Source organism: Gobius niger (assembly GCF_951799975.1).
Source record: "Gobius niger genome assembly, chromosome: 5".
Lineage (NCBI taxonomy): Eukaryota > Metazoa > Chordata > Actinopteri > Gobiiformes > Gobiidae > Gobius > Gobius niger.
Window position 1 is genome coordinate 38726539 of NC_136856.1, and position 14861 is coordinate 38741399.

Below are 14861 nucleotides of genomic sequence, written 5' to 3' on the forward strand. Positions count from 1 at the left end.
CTGGAAATAAATTTTTGTTCAACTTTTTACGTCGGAGTGGCCGTGGATTTTTTCCTCAACATAAACACGAGTAATCAGGGAACTGTGGACCTGCGCCGACACAATGGTCATTTTTTAAAACAGTTAAGGGGGAAAACAATTTTGAAAAATTTATATTTTCTCAAATTATTCAAAAACTACTGTAACAAATGCTGAAATATGAAGATAGTTTCTACTAAATAATAATACAAAGACATGGGGAGGAGCAAAGTGGTTCAACAGCCGATAAATACATGAATAACGGAGAATGCTAACTTGATGCTACATGTTCGCATCAGGCTAATGCTAACGGTTAGCTAGCGCTTGCTACAACTGCCGTTTTTTCCCTTCTACTGAACAATCTGCTGTGAGAAAATATCTATATGGGCCCGATTTACACTTGACTTTATTTACATGTGATAAATAAGTTGATATTCCACCAGAAAATGGCAAAAAAAGAGTGAAAAATGTTGCTTCTCTAAAGATTATATTTTCCCCCTCGGCGAAGCCACGCCCCCTTCTATGACGAGATGCCGTCTGTATCTATGGCGGTAGTAAGATGTTACTATCCATGTTTAATGTGACAGTTGACTTCTCAAAGTGTTGCTATGGCAATAGGCACAATGCCAGCTCTCATTTTGGTGAAAATCAAGTCGGTACTTAACCTATCCGGCACAAGCACCAGCTCCGAACCAGCACCTTGGTGGAAAAGCCCTATCGGTTCTCGGGGCAGTGATGTGTCTTGATTCAAGGCGCCTTTCTTCGCCCTCGAACGCCACCACCTAGTCTCGTCTGGAATTGAGGCAAGGCAGGGGCGGATCTAGATGAGCTTGGTTTTGTCCTGGTCTGGAACTGTCTAAATTCTAGTCATCAGACTAGATTTTCAAAGCCGGCTTCATTTAAATTTTTTATTTTTTTGGTCTGGCTCACTCTCAGTTAGTACTTTTTTGACAGATTTATAACACCTTTATAGCTAAACAAGGAGCCAAAATATTTTTTAACACATTTTTTTAATTTACCTGAGTAAGAAACCCCTACTTCTACTATGGACAATGCTACTAATGAAACGGAAAAATTGCCATGCGATCAATCAAAAGTTGCGTACCCCGCTATAAACATTCGACATTGTAAAATGTGTTGCCACCCCAGAAATGATCCCTGACCCTGCTTGCCACCCATTGACTTTTTTAGATCCGCCCCTGAGGCGAGGTGCACTTCATCTTAAACACACCTGATAATTTGCCTCCCGGAAGCAGCTGTGGCCTTTATTGTGAAGGCCTCCCGGAAGTAGCTCGGTGGTGCACGCGCGCTTGGTTGTGATAAAGTTTTTCGTTGAGTTGAGTCTGGGCTCAGTCTGTCCTGTCCTCCTCAGGGTTAGGTTTGGGACAGTAGGACATGTCTCTGTGACTCTTTTAATTTACAACTGGGATGTGCGCGTGAAAGCACCATGAGCGCGTGCTGGACTCTGTTTGTTCTGCTGCTGTGCGCGCGCGCCGCGGAGCTCCGACACCGGGACCGGCCCCCGGAGGATCCGGAGAGGGATGCTCTGGAGGAGAGCGGAGAGCAGCTGCAGCGGGGGCCAGGGGGGAGTCTCAGCCCGGTGAAGAGCGGGACGCTTCCCGCTGGCCTCCGGAGCACGGGGCGCGAGAGGAGGGTTTCCCGCGGGACGAAGAGCTCGTGGAGGAGGCGGGTTCACGTGACCTCGGGACCGGACCGGTACTTCACGACCCCGCGCGCGGAGCCGCCCGTGAACGTGTCCTCGGGCGCGGCCCCGCTGCCGCTGAGCGGGGGTGCGCTCTGGGCGCACGCGTTGCTGCTGCTCGCGCTCCTCATGTTCTCCGCGGGGCTCGTGGGTAACCTCGCGCTCATGTGCCTCGTGTGGCACAGTCTGCAGCTGAAGAGCGCGTGGAACTGCGTGCTGGCGGGGCTCGCGCTCTGGGACTTCCTCGTGCTGTTCTTCTGTCTCCCGGTGGTCCTTTTCCACCTGCTGACGGGTACGCGCCTCATGGGCGCGCTCTCCTGCAGCCTCGTGCCCTTCCTGGAGGTGAGTGATGGGCTCAATCCGAAACCATCAAATTGTCGCCTCTAAGCACTAACACTAGCAACTAACTCCTTAACCTTTCATGGGGTCAACTGTTAGACCTCTATGCAGTTAGGGAACTAGAGCTTCAGCAGCATTTTGAACAATCCGTTCGTCCTTAAACAGGGGAAAGGGAAGTGACATCACCAACAGCTGCTTTTCTTCTTCTTTAAAGTTATTGGTGGAGTGCAGGCCAAACAAAAGTGCATGTCGCCCCCTACTGTACAGTGTCCAACAACAACACAGTGTCCAAACAAAGACATTTAAGGAGAAAAATAAATCCAAATGATCCAAACATTTCCCTTTAGTGTTATTTTATTTCAACAGCTGTTTCATAAAACTACATTATGCAAATGATCCATGTGGCTCAAGTTTCTACTAAATGAAAACAAAAGCATTTAATCTGTTTCCTGAGTTTCCTCTTTAACACTGACATGTGACTGAGCTGTGGGGACGACAACATGGATTTATCACTTTTATAAAGTTTGGCTTGTGCAGAATCTTACTTTTTAATTATTATTATTTTTATTATTAAATGTGCTCCTGTCAATCAACAGTGGTGCATGAATCACTCGAGGGTGGGGGCGAGGGGGGTGGGGGGATTTGGCGCAGTGGTTTGTGGGATGGCACACAGCTCCTAATCACTGGTTAGTTAGCATCAGAGGTCCCTATGCTAAAGTGGCCATGATAGTTAGCATCAGAGGTCCCTATGCTAAAGTGGCCATGATAGTTAGCATCAGAGGTCCCTATGCTAAAGTGGCCATGATAGTTAGCATCAAGGCTCCTTTTCCTAACTACTTCCTAACTGACTTACCAATTCGGAGGCAACTTGCCATGGCGGACGCTGACGCACATCCGGTTTGGCGTAAGAGCTCTTAGCAATCTGCCCGTTTCGGAAGCAGCCATGGTCCTCAGAGCGTGACCTATGACCCTGACAGTGTTGTATTCATATAAAATATACAATGGTAAATAGACTCAACTTATATAGCGCTTTGCAGCAAGGATCCACTCACCCATTCATACACCAGTGTAGCAGACACTACAACAGCTTCACTCTGACTGACCTTCAGATGTTTCTCCTGGAGCTGTGTGAGGGAAGCAAACATCTGAGGGTTTAGTCCGACCAAAGGCGCAGGGCTCGGAGCATCACGTTATTTTTACTGCGTCGCTAAAATCAGTTTCAGGACTTTGGGGGAACAGGCCATAACATGTACAACAGCACTCAGTAAACACCAATATCAGCTCCAACAGTCTCTCAGTCGTACAGGAGTTGTCCATCTTCAACGAAGGGTCTTGAGTTCTTGAGTCGTCCGCCAAGGCTACAATATGGCTTGTTCATTAACATGCACTGTTCCTAAACCACTAAACTAAAGTAAATCTTCTGTACTCTGTAGTGTAAGTGTCGAACGTTTCACCTCTTCATCCACAAGGCTTCGTCAGCGCAGTAAGAGTAGTGTGCTGACGAAGCCTTGTGGACACTTCAACTACAGTCAGAAGATGACTCAAGATCCTTCATTGAATCAGCTCCAAAAGCTCCTGGATCCTTTTCCCATCAACTCTTCCCATCGGGATCAAAGCTCTGCTTCACTCAGGCTGAGGGGCTGAATCAAAAGTTAATGTGGGCTCTTATTGTGAAGGGCTGACCCCGTGACCTCATTAGAGTGAGAGGTTCTTTCAGATGGAAATGTCTCTTTAAACAAACTCAGACTCAGTTTAATTCAGGCCTGGACCTTTATAATAATGACTTAAACTTATACTGCTCTTTACAAGCCTGTATTCGGTTCATTTATTAAGCAGAAAACAATGAAAACAAATTGGGGCCTGGCACAGTACAAAGTGACTTTCAGCAGAAACACAAACAGCTTCAATATGAGCTCAACACTCGTCACACAAGCAAGGCAAGGCAACTTTATTTGTATGGCACATTTCATGTACATGTACAACTCAATGTGCCTCACAGCAACACCAGACACCCAAACACAATAAAAAATGCAATAAAAAGCATTAAAGCACAATTGCCATAGGCAGCAATACAAAGGTGTCCTTTGAGCCTGGACTTAAACATTGTTAGAGCTGAGGCTTGTCTCATGTCCTCACTGAGGCTGTTCTAGACTTTTTCTGCGTGAAACTGAAACACAGCCTCACCATGTTTGGTGGTGACTCTGGGAACCATCAGGAGACCCCTCCCTTGGAGACCCCTCCCTGAGGTTCTCAGGGCCTGAGATGGTTCATACGGCTGTAACATGTCAGAGATGTACTTTGGTGCCCGACCATGAAGAGACTTATACACAAGCGGAGCTGTTTTAAAGTCTCTTCTCTGAGTGACAGGAACCCAGTGCAGAGACCGAAGCACTGGACTAATATGGTCGTATTTCCTGGTTTTGGTCAGGACTCGAGCCGCATGATTTTTTTTGGCCATAATAACCATCATTGTGTTTGGAGGAAAAAGGGGGAATCTTGCAAGCCTGAGAACACCATCCCATTTTTGAAAAACGGGGGGGGGGGGGCATCATCATGCTGTGGGGTTGTTTTGCTGCTGGATGTACTGATGCACTTAGACTCATAGATGGCATCATGAAGAAAGAACTCTATGTGGAAATATTGAAAAAGACATCAGCCAGGAGATTAAATCTTGGGCACAAATGGACAATTCCCAAAGCTAGAAAAATGTCACATAAGCAAAGGCGCAGGATCTTCTCTTATCTTAGGATGGTGAGAACAGTCAGTTAACCCACAGACCAGCTCCAAAGACCTACAACATCATCCTGCTTCAGATTCTGTCACTCTGCATCGTTCAACTATTCAGCTCACTTTACACGAGGAGATGTTGTATGGAGTAATGTAGAAAAGGCCTTTTCTCTGCCCATGCCACAAACTGTGTGGCACATTTGGACAAGCCAACTTCGTTTTGGAATAAGGTTCTGTGGACTGATGAAACTAAACTAGCGTTATTTGAGCAAAACAAGGGGCTTTATGCATGGCGGAAAAAGAAAACAGCATTCCAAGAAAAACACTTGCTACCTACAGTAAAATCTGGCGGTTCCATCATGCTGTGGGGCTGTGTGGCCAGTGCAGGGACTGAGAATCTAGTTAAAGCTGAGGGTCGCATGGATTCACCTCAATATCAGCAGATTCTGGAGAACAATGTCCAGGAATCAGTGACAAAGCACTGGGGCTGGATCTTTCAACAAGACAACGACCTTATCTACTAAGGCTCAAGCAGAGGAACAAGTACAACGTTCTGGAACGGCCATGTCAGCCCCCAGACCTGAATATTATTGAACATTAGAGGTGTGATTTAAAGCGGGCTGTCCATGCTCGGAAACCATCAAACCTGACTGAACTGGAGATGTTTGTAAAGAAGAATGGTCCAACATACCTTGCACCACAATCCAGACTGATTGGAAGCTATAGAAAGTGTTTAGAGGCTGTTATTTCTGCGAAAAGAGGATGCCCAAAATATTGAGTTAATTTTTCTTTTTATGGCCTCCGTGTGGCTTCTGGCAAACAGCAAATGGGACTTCTCATGGTTTTCTTTTAAAAGTGCCACTCTGCCATAGAGGCCAGTTTGTGCAGTGTAGGACGAGTAGTTGTCCTGTGTACAGTTTCCCCCACCTGAGCTGTGTCTCTCTGCAGTACATGCAGGGTCATCATAGGTAACATCTTGGTAACAGCTCTGGTCAGTGCTGTCCTTGTTCGGTCAGTAAGTTTAGGAGGACGGCCGGGTCTTGGTAGGTTTGCAGTGATGCCAGACTCTTTCCATTCCTGGATGGTGTATTTAACTGTACTTTGTAAATGTTTTTATAACCTAACCCAGCTTTATACTTCTCAATAACTTTATCTCAGACCGGTCTGGTGTTCTTGGACTTCATGAAGCTTCTGCTCCACAATAGTCTCTAACAGACCTCTGAGACCATCACAGAGCAGCTGTATTTGAACTGACATTAGATTACACACAGGTCGACTCTATTTAGTCATTGGGTCAACATGTGATCATTCAGAAATCATCAGGCAACTCCTGAAGGCAAGTGGTTGCACTAAAAGGAAAGGGGGGCCTGTACTTATACACATCACACTTTTCAGTTTTTTATTTATGAAAAACAATCTAAATCATGTATAAATTTCATTTCACTTCACAATTGTGTGTCATCCCTCCTAGAACCGCCACCTTAACGTGGTGGAGGGGTTTAAGCGCCCGAATGATCCTGGAGCTCTGTTGTCGGGGGCTTCGTGCCCCTGGTAGGGTCTCCCATGGCAAACAGGTCCTAGGTGACGGGTCAGACAAAGAGCGGTTCAGAAGCTCCTTTTGAGAGACTAACAGGCCCATTTAATCGTGAGGCCGTCCCACCACCTGCAGGAGGAGCCATGAGGGGCTGGTGCAATGTGATTTGGGCATATGTTTATGGTTCATAGTATGGCAAAATGTCAAAACATTGAAGAGGGCCCATACTTCTGCATACCACTGTATTTAACTGAAATTTAATATCCAGAACACCAATGATTTATAAAGGAAAATCGTGAACATTTACAGGGGTGCCCAAACCTTTGCATACCACTGTGTAATAATTTGGAACAGTATGTTTTAAATTGTTTTAAAAATTGTTTTAAAAGAGTTTCCTTCGCAGGGTGGCTGGGCGCACCCTTCGAGATCGGGTGAGGAGCTCAGTTACCCGGGAGGAGCTCGGAGCAGAGTCGCTGCTCCTTCACGTCGAAAGGAGCAGCTGAGGTGGCTCGGGCATCTGTTTCGGATGCCTCCTGGTCGCCTCCCTGGGAGGTGTTCCAGGCATGTCCTAGTGGGACAAGGCCCCGTGGAAGACCCAGGACACGGTGGTGGGACTATGTCTCCGAGCTGGCCTGGTGTCGCCTCGGGGTCAGAACAGCTGGAGGAGGTGTGGCCTCGGGGTCAGAACAGCTGGAGGAGGTGTGTGTGGATCGGGAAGTTTGGGCATCTCTGCTGAGACTGCTGCCCCGCGACCCGGCCCCGGATAAAGCGGAAGAAAATGGATGGATGGATGTTTTAAATTGTTTTATAAAAATAATGTTATCATTGGGAGGTTTTTTCAGTCACATTCAAATGATCCTCTAACTGTTAAAGACTTGGAAATTATGCTGACTGTCATTTGAGTTGACAATTTAGAAAATCTGAGAAAAATATCATCTGCATAATAATTTGGAACATACTTTAGTCGCATAGTTTCTCCAGTGTCTTCGAAGCCAAAGTGTTATTTTGTCTGTTATTTGTCTGTAAACGCTGTGTTCTGATTGGCTGTGCTCTCTCTCCACAGGTGAGCTCGATGGGCGTGGCCACCTTTAGCCTGTGCGCCTTGAGCATCGACCGTTTCCATAGCGCCACAAGTCCCGCCCCCGTGAGCGTGCGCGTGGAGCCGTGCACAACCATCTTGTCCAAGCTCAGCGTGGTGTTCGTCGGCGCACTGCTGCTGGCCGCTCCGGAGCTGCTGCTGTACCGCCGCGTCACACTGCCCCCGCAGGACGGGCAGGGCTTCTACAGCACACAGGTGAGATTCACCACTCCCCCTGCAGGAGGGACAGGACACAGCACTTGTTAAGTTGAGGCACTGCAGGTGAAAACATGGACCTTTCAAACCATGTGTGCGATGTTTATTCTCTGATGTTTTGTTGCTTTGAGCCGGATATTTAACCAGGATGTAACTCCAACATGGCGGCACTCCCTGGTCTTTCCCCCGTTTATACATTCCCAAATACTGAATATTAGGCGCATTGAGTTGACTCGTGTACGAAATGTGCAGCATAAATTAAAGTTACCTTGCCTTGCCGACTGACCCGTTTGGTATCCACGTGTAGTACAAAAGGCTGTGACCAAGATGACGCTGTAATCCATATATGGTCATTTCCTTTGTGGGGGACAGCAGTGGCTAAAGACGGGAGAAATATACACAGGGCGCATGTGCAGACAAAGCGACTAAACTTTAGTCGCTCCTATTGAGCTTTGAACCTCCTTATTCACTAATAACTACTTTCTTGAAAAACTTAACAGGATCCAAAATCACTTTGAGCAAATCTTTGGAACAAATTTGTTACAAACTAAAACCAGACATTTAAATCTGGCTCTAGACATTTTGTCCATTTTTATGCATAGAACGCCTTATTTCTACATGACAGAAAACATGCTGAATATTTCCCCTCATATTTATGTCAGTAATCTACAGCCAAAGTCTGAAATCGATTTGTCTCTGCGTTTAAGTCATTTCCCTATTCTCCTGCAGTGTCTCTCCTTAATGATAACGATCATATGTCATGTATCTGAGGAGGTTTCTGATTGGCTCCTGTGTTTGATTGACAGCTGGACGTGTGCCTGGCTGAGCCCTCCCCTGAGCTCCCATTGGCTGTGCTGTCTCTGCTGCTGACCTATCAGGAGGCCCGGTCTTGGTGGGTGTTTGGCTGTTACCTGTGCCTCCCCCTGCTTTTCACACTGTCATGTGACCTGGTGACGCGCCGTGTGACCTCACAGCAGGTGCCGAAGCCGACTGGGCGACAGGAAGGCAGCAGCCGGAGCTCCTCCCCCTCCGTGACGAAGAAGGACGTCGGCTCAAACAGGTGCGATATGTCGAGTCTGTTTATGGCGGTCATTTCATTGGGGATCATTTCTCCCCGTCATGAGACATTCATTCAAAATCAGTCATCAATTAATCTTTCATTCTATGCATTTTTGGGTGTTTAATGGGTTATATACCTATTATTTATGTAGGAAATAATCTGAGATTGAAGAATAAACTGAGCTAAACTAAACCTAATTTCTGAACATGAATTTTGGAACAGAAATGTTCTGAAAGGAGGATGGTTATTCAGAGCATCTTCTGCTCATCCGTATTAAAGGGACTAGATACTTGATATTTACTCGCCACTGCCACCTCAGGTCTTACGCGTAACTGCAGTTTCTATGTTAAGCTTGAGCATGACGATGGAGATAAACTTTTTGAGTGACAGTGCAGGCTTTTAGCAACAGTTGTGGTGAACAGGTCTGGGCTCATTCTACACATAAGGACATTGCTGGAGCATTTAGGAGGTGGAAAATACATAATTTGAACTTTACAAGAAATGCAAATTGAATCTTATTATTTTCATTTCCTCAATTTCAACTTAATGTTGAAGAAACACAGCGGGAAAACATGGAGATATTCATTAGTTCAATACAGCTGTTTGCGACGCCGCATCTTCTACCTTACCTCCCTGCACAGAGGCGTAGCTTGCCATAAGGCAAGGCAGGCAGCTTCAGTCTCTGAATCCAAACAGCTGAACTGTAAATGATATACCATATGTTTCTCACTGTGAAGTCATAAGAGCTGCACAAATAGGTTACTTACAATTACAATTAGGGCTGGTAAAGCAGTGAGAGAGAACAGAGAGAGACCTCAGCAGAGAGAGAGAGAACAGAGGGAGACCTCAGCAGTGAGAGAGAACAGAGGGAGACCTCTGCAGTGAGAGAGAACAGAGGGAGACCTCAGCAGAGAGAGAGAACAGAGAGAGACCTCAGCAGAGAGAGAGAACAGAGGGAGACCTCAGCAGAGAGAGAGAACAGAGGGAGACCTCAGCAGAGAGAGAGAACAGAGGGAGACCTCAGCAGAGAGAGAGAACAGAGGGAGACCTCAGCAGTGAGAGAGAGAGAACAGAGAGAGACCTCAGCAGTGAGAGAGAACAGAGGGAGACCTCAGCAGTGAGAGAGAACAGAGGGAGACCTCAGCAGTGAGAGAGAACAGAGGGAGACCTCAGCAGAGAGAGAGAACAGAGGGAGACCTCAGCAGTGTGAGAGAGAACAGAGGGAGACCTCAGCAGAGAGAGAGAACAGAGGGAGACCTCAGCAGAGAGAGAGAACAGAGGGAGACCTCAGCAGAGAGAGAGAACAGAGAGAGACCTCAGCAGTGAGAGAGAACAGAGGGAGACCTCAGCAGAGAGAGAGAACAGAGGGAGACCTCAGCAGTGAGAGAGAACAGAGGGAGACCTCAGCAGTGAGAGAGAGAACAGAGGGAGACCTCAGCAGAGAGAGAGAACAGAGGGAGACCTCAGCAGAGAGAGAGAACAGAGGGAGACCTCAGCAGTGAGAGAGAACAGAGGGAGACCTCAGCAGTGAGAGAGAACAGAGGGAGACCTCAGCAGAGAGAGAGAACAGAGGGAGACCTCAGCAGTGAGAGAGAACAGAGGGAGACCTCAGCAGTGAGAGAGAACAGAGAGAGACCTCAGCAGTGAGAGAGAACAGAGGGAGACCTCAGCAGTGAGAGAGAACAGAGGGAGACCTCAGCAGTGAGAGAGAACAGAGGGAGACCTCAGCAGTGAGAGAGAACAGAGGGAGACCTCAGCAGAGAGAGAGAACAGAGGGAGACCTCAGCAGAGAGAGAGAACAGAGGGAGACCTCAGCAGAGAGAGAGAACAGAGGGAGACCTCAGCAGAGAGAGAGAACAGAGGGAGACCTCAGCAGAGAGAGAGAACAGAGAGAGACCTCAGCAGTGAGAGAGAACAGAGGGAGACCTCAGCAGAGAGAGAGAACAGAGGGAGACCTCAGCAGTGAGAGAGAACAGAGGGAGACCTCAGCAGTGAGAGAGAGAACAGAGGGAGACCTCAGCAGAGAGAGAGAACAGAGGGAGACCTCAGCAGAGAGAGAGAACAGAGGGAGACCTCAGCAGTGAGAGAGAACAGAGGGAGACCTCAGCAGTGAGAGAGAACAGAGGGAGACCTCAGCAGAGAGAGAGAACAGAGGGAGACCTCAGCAGTGAGAGAGAACAGAGGGAGACCTCAGCAGTGAGCGAGAGAACAGAGAGAGACCTCAGCAGTGAGAGAGAACAGAGGGAGACCTCAGCAGTGAGAGAGAACAGAGGGAGACCTCAGCAGTGAGCGAGAGAACAGAGAGAGACCTCAGCAGTGAGAGAGAACAGAGAGAGACCTCAGCAGTGAGAGAGAACAGAGGGAGACCTCAGCAGTGAGAGAGAACAGAGAGAGACCTCAGCAGTGAGAGAGAACAGAGAGAGACCTCAGCAGTGAGAGAGAACAGAGGGAGACCTCAGCAGTGAGAGAGAACAGAGGGAGACCTCTGCAGTGAGAGAGAACAGAGGGAGACCTCAGCAGAGAGAGAGAACAGAGGGAGACCTCAGCAGTGAGAGAGAACAGAGGGAGACCTCAGCAGTGAGAGAGAACAGAGGGAGACCTCAGCAGTGAGAGAGAACAGAGGGAGACCTCAGCAGTGAGAGAGAACAGAGAGAGACCTCAGCAGTGAGAGAGAACAGAGGGAGACCTCAGCAGAGAGAGAGAACAGAGGGAGACCTCAGCAGAGAGAGAGAACAGAGGGAGACCTCAGCAGAGAGAGAGAACAGAGGGAGACCTCAGCAGAGAGAGAGAACAGAGGGAGACCTCAGCAGAGAGAGAGAACAGAGGGAGACCTCAGCAGTGAGAGAGAGAACAGAGGGAGACCTCAGCAGTGAGAGAGAGAACGGAGGGAGACCTCAGCTGTGAGAGAGAACAGAGGGAGACCTCAGCAGTGAGAGAGAGAACAGAGGGAGACCTCAGCAGTGAGAGAGAGAACAGAGGGAGACCTCAGCAGTGAGAGAGAGAACAGAGGGAGACCTCAGCAGTGAGAGAGAGAACAGAGGGAGACCTCAGTAGTGAGAGAGAACAGAGGGAGACCTCAGCAGAGAGAGAGAACAGAGGGAGACCTCAGTAGTGAGAGAGAACAGAGAGAGACCTCAGCAGTGAGAGAGAACAGAGGGAGACCTCAGCAGAGAGAGAGAACAGAGGGAGACCTCAGCAGTGAGAGAGAACAGAGGGAGACCTCAGTAGTGAGAGAGAACAGAGGGAGACCTCAGCAGTGAGAGAGAACAGAGGGAGACCTCAGCAGTGCTAAATCCTTCTGACCCGCTCTTTATCTGTTTTACTGTTATCGTTTTACTGATGTCACTCTCATGCCCCCCTGTCTTCCAGAAGCCCCTCCCCCTCAGTGTCCCGACAGGAAGTGTGCAGCGGGACGTCCTTTCAGGAGGCAGGGCAGCGGTCTGTGATCTTGGCTCTGATTGGCCTGTACACGGCGTGCACTCTCCCGGACGCCGCCTGCGCTGTTGCCTTGTCCTACCTGCCGCCGCTGCCTGTGGGCGTGGCCCCGGTGCTGCGCCTGATTGGTCAGTTCCTGCTCTTCGCGCGTTGCTCAGCCACGCCTCTCCTGGCGCTGCGCTTCAGTAAACCTCTGGGCGGCGCCTTCGTGCACTGCTGCTGCTGCTGCTGCGACGAGTGCCACGCCCCCAACGCCCCGGACACGCCCACCGCCTCTCTTGCCACACCCTCCACGCTGTTAGCCACGCCCCTGTCTGCCGTGGCCCCGCCCCTCAGAGACACGCCCCCGGAGCAGCAGGCGGCGCTCGGGACGCCGTGCTGAGCTCTCTAGGTTTTTAAATTTATCTTAGCTTTTTATATTTCTCTTTTTTTTATAGAATTTAGACGAGACTTTTATAGAAACGTTTTTGTAGTTTGTGAGAGTGGAGCGTGACTAGGGCTGTACCTTTGCATTTTTTCAACACCAGTACTTTAATGATGCTTGGTTTACAATACCGATACTTGAACAATACTCTTTCCAATACCTATAGAAAACATCCGTCGTCTCGAACCAGAACAATGATGTTTGGAAGATCTGGAAAAGAAAATGGGGGAAATTGTGGCAAAAAATAAGGAAAATGTATGTAAAAAAAATTGGGGAATAAATGAGAAATTAATAGGGTAAAATTTTGAAAAAAAAAATGTGTAAAAGAAATGGGAAAAATGGGGCAAACATTGGGCAAAAAACATATAAAAATAGGGGGAGTCACTAGAGCATCAAAGCTTGCATCTAAATATGAGAGATAATTTTACTTCAACTTTTTAGTCCGATACTAAACTGGTTTGGTTTAACGGTACCCAGCCCTAACCCTCCCTGAAGTTAAAGCTGGGAAACACATTTCCTGTTTAAAATAAAAGCTGCTCAGTCAGATTACTACTTAAGTGAAAGTACTGAAGTGTTTGCTGTAGAAAGTAAATGAAGTATCAAAGTAGAAAGTACAAATCCATTTAAATAAGCGCTCCCCCCTGTACGGAAACGGAACGAGAAAAAACACAAACTCTGGATTTTTACAGCAAATACATTTAACAAAGTAAGACTAGCTTTACACGCTGCATAAAGTAATCGAGAAATAAGTAAAGCTGCCCTTGATTTGAATTTAAAGGCAAAGAAATTCTGCCTGTGGAACAAACTTGAATGCACTTAGATTAAGAAGAAACATCTCATTGCGCTTAAAGTCAGATCATAAATATCAATTTACTTGAAGTTTAGAATGTTTCTCGCAGCGGTTGAAATTGTTTACGTTTTTTCCTCAACAGTTTTTCTCTGTCAGAGAAATAAAAACAGCCCAAACTCTCTCTTCCCGATGTTTATTCTCTGACGTTTTGTCGCTTTGAGCCAGAGATTTCTCCAGGAAGTAACTCCAACATGTCCGTGTGGCTCCCCGGTCTTTCCCACACTTATTCATTCACAAATACTGACAGGTTTGGTATCCACGTGTAGCATGAAAGGCCAAATATGGTTATTTAAATAACAATGAAATTCTGCTGAAAATATCAACAATTTGGCCATTTTTATGCATAAAGCCCCTATTTTTATATGAAAATAACTTGTGACACATTTCTGTCTCATATTTATGTCAGTAATGTACAGACGTTTCTCATTGATATCTCTACAGTTCAGTTTTTTCCCTATTCAATAAGTGCAAAGATACTTAACCGAGCCTTAACCATGCACATTTACTCCAGTTCGACTTTAGCCAATTCTAAAAGCTTCTCGACTGAAGCCTACAGCCTATTGGCCAGAGTGACGCCTCATTTGAAAGCTAAGACCTACAAAACTGATCAAAATGTTTTCCTCGCGTCGTCGTCACTTTTCCGTCGTTTTTTGTTGTTCCCTATTGCGTTTTTGTCGGTTTTTCATCCTCATTTACGTTTCACTTTTCGTTGCCATTTTAACTCTTTTTTTTGTTTGTTCCCAGAAGCTCTTAGATTTGGGTAAAGTCGGACGGTTAAAGTGGAGGTTATAGGTGGAGTTCGTTCACAGCTGAATCGTGATGATGTCGTTTTTGTACGAAATAAAGCACTTCTGTTCATAAACCTCTGCGACTGTTTCATGTGTTAAGTCCTGGTTCTGTCCTCGCCTTTTAGCCGTCGGGTGATTCCTGTCTGTCTCCACGGCGACGGCCCTCGCTCCCAGGTCAGAGGGCGGAGGTCAGTCTGTTCTGACGCTGTGACCTCGCTTTAATTCGATTATAACGGGACAAAACCCACACCACTTCACTCCTTTAGATCATTTTGGGACATATTATTACAAAGATTTGCTTTCATGGATTTTGGATCTGGTTTTGCGTTTGAGTAATAGTTTCTGAGGCTCGGCGAGGGCTCTGTTGGCAGTATTAGTCGTAGTTTCTTGGCCTTTCCGTGCATCCCACACAGAGGAGGGTCTTGTTTGCAGAAGTAGTTGTAGTAGTAGTTGTAGTAGCTGCAGTATTGGTTTCTTGGCCTCTGGGAGCGTCCCGGGCGGAGGAGGAGGAGGAGGAGGAGGCGGAGGTTCCTCGGAGGGTTTTGTTTGAAGGAGAAACAGACGTCTCTTTGTGGCGTCTCGCGGAAGAAGCCCATTGGCCGGCGTCTGGAGCGTTGCCGTGGTTACAGCTGAGCGACCCCCACCTGCTGGCGAAAAGACTGAAGACTGAAGTACTGAGGAGGGGGGGGG

General features: G+C 47.4%; 1 protein-coding gene across 1 annotated transcript; it reads left to right on the forward strand.

Moving 5' to 3' along the window:
* Positions 1 to 1356: 1356 nt before the first annotated feature.
* Positions 1357 to 12606, forward strand: gpr37l1a (G protein-coupled receptor 37 like 1a). The gene is made up of 4 exons (XM_079556016.1): positions 1357 to 2062; positions 7384 to 7614; positions 8421 to 8674; positions 12044 to 12606. Exons 1-4 carry the CDS (start codon positions 1466 to 1468, stop codon positions 12489 to 12491), a joined length of 1530 nt encoding a protein of 509 aa, XP_079412142.1. The 5' UTR covers positions 1357 to 1465; the 3' UTR covers positions 12492 to 12606.
* The last annotated feature ends 2255 nt before the right edge of the window (positions 12607 to 14861 follow it).

Bases quoted from the DNA above. Each gene is read 5' to 3' on its own strand.
- gpr37l1a (XM_079556016.1), top strand. From the start codon at position 1,466: ATGAGCGCGTGCTGGACTCTGTTTGTTCTGCTGCTGTGCGCGCGCGCC. The intron at 7,615-8,420 runs GTGAGATTCACC...TTTGATTGACAG, and splicing joins AGGGCTTCTACAGCACACAG to CTGGACGTGTGCCTGGCTGA. The intron at 8,675-12,043 runs GTGCGATATGTC...CCTGTCTTCCAG, and splicing joins AAGGACGTCGGCTCAAACAG to AAGCCCCTCCCCCTCAGTGT.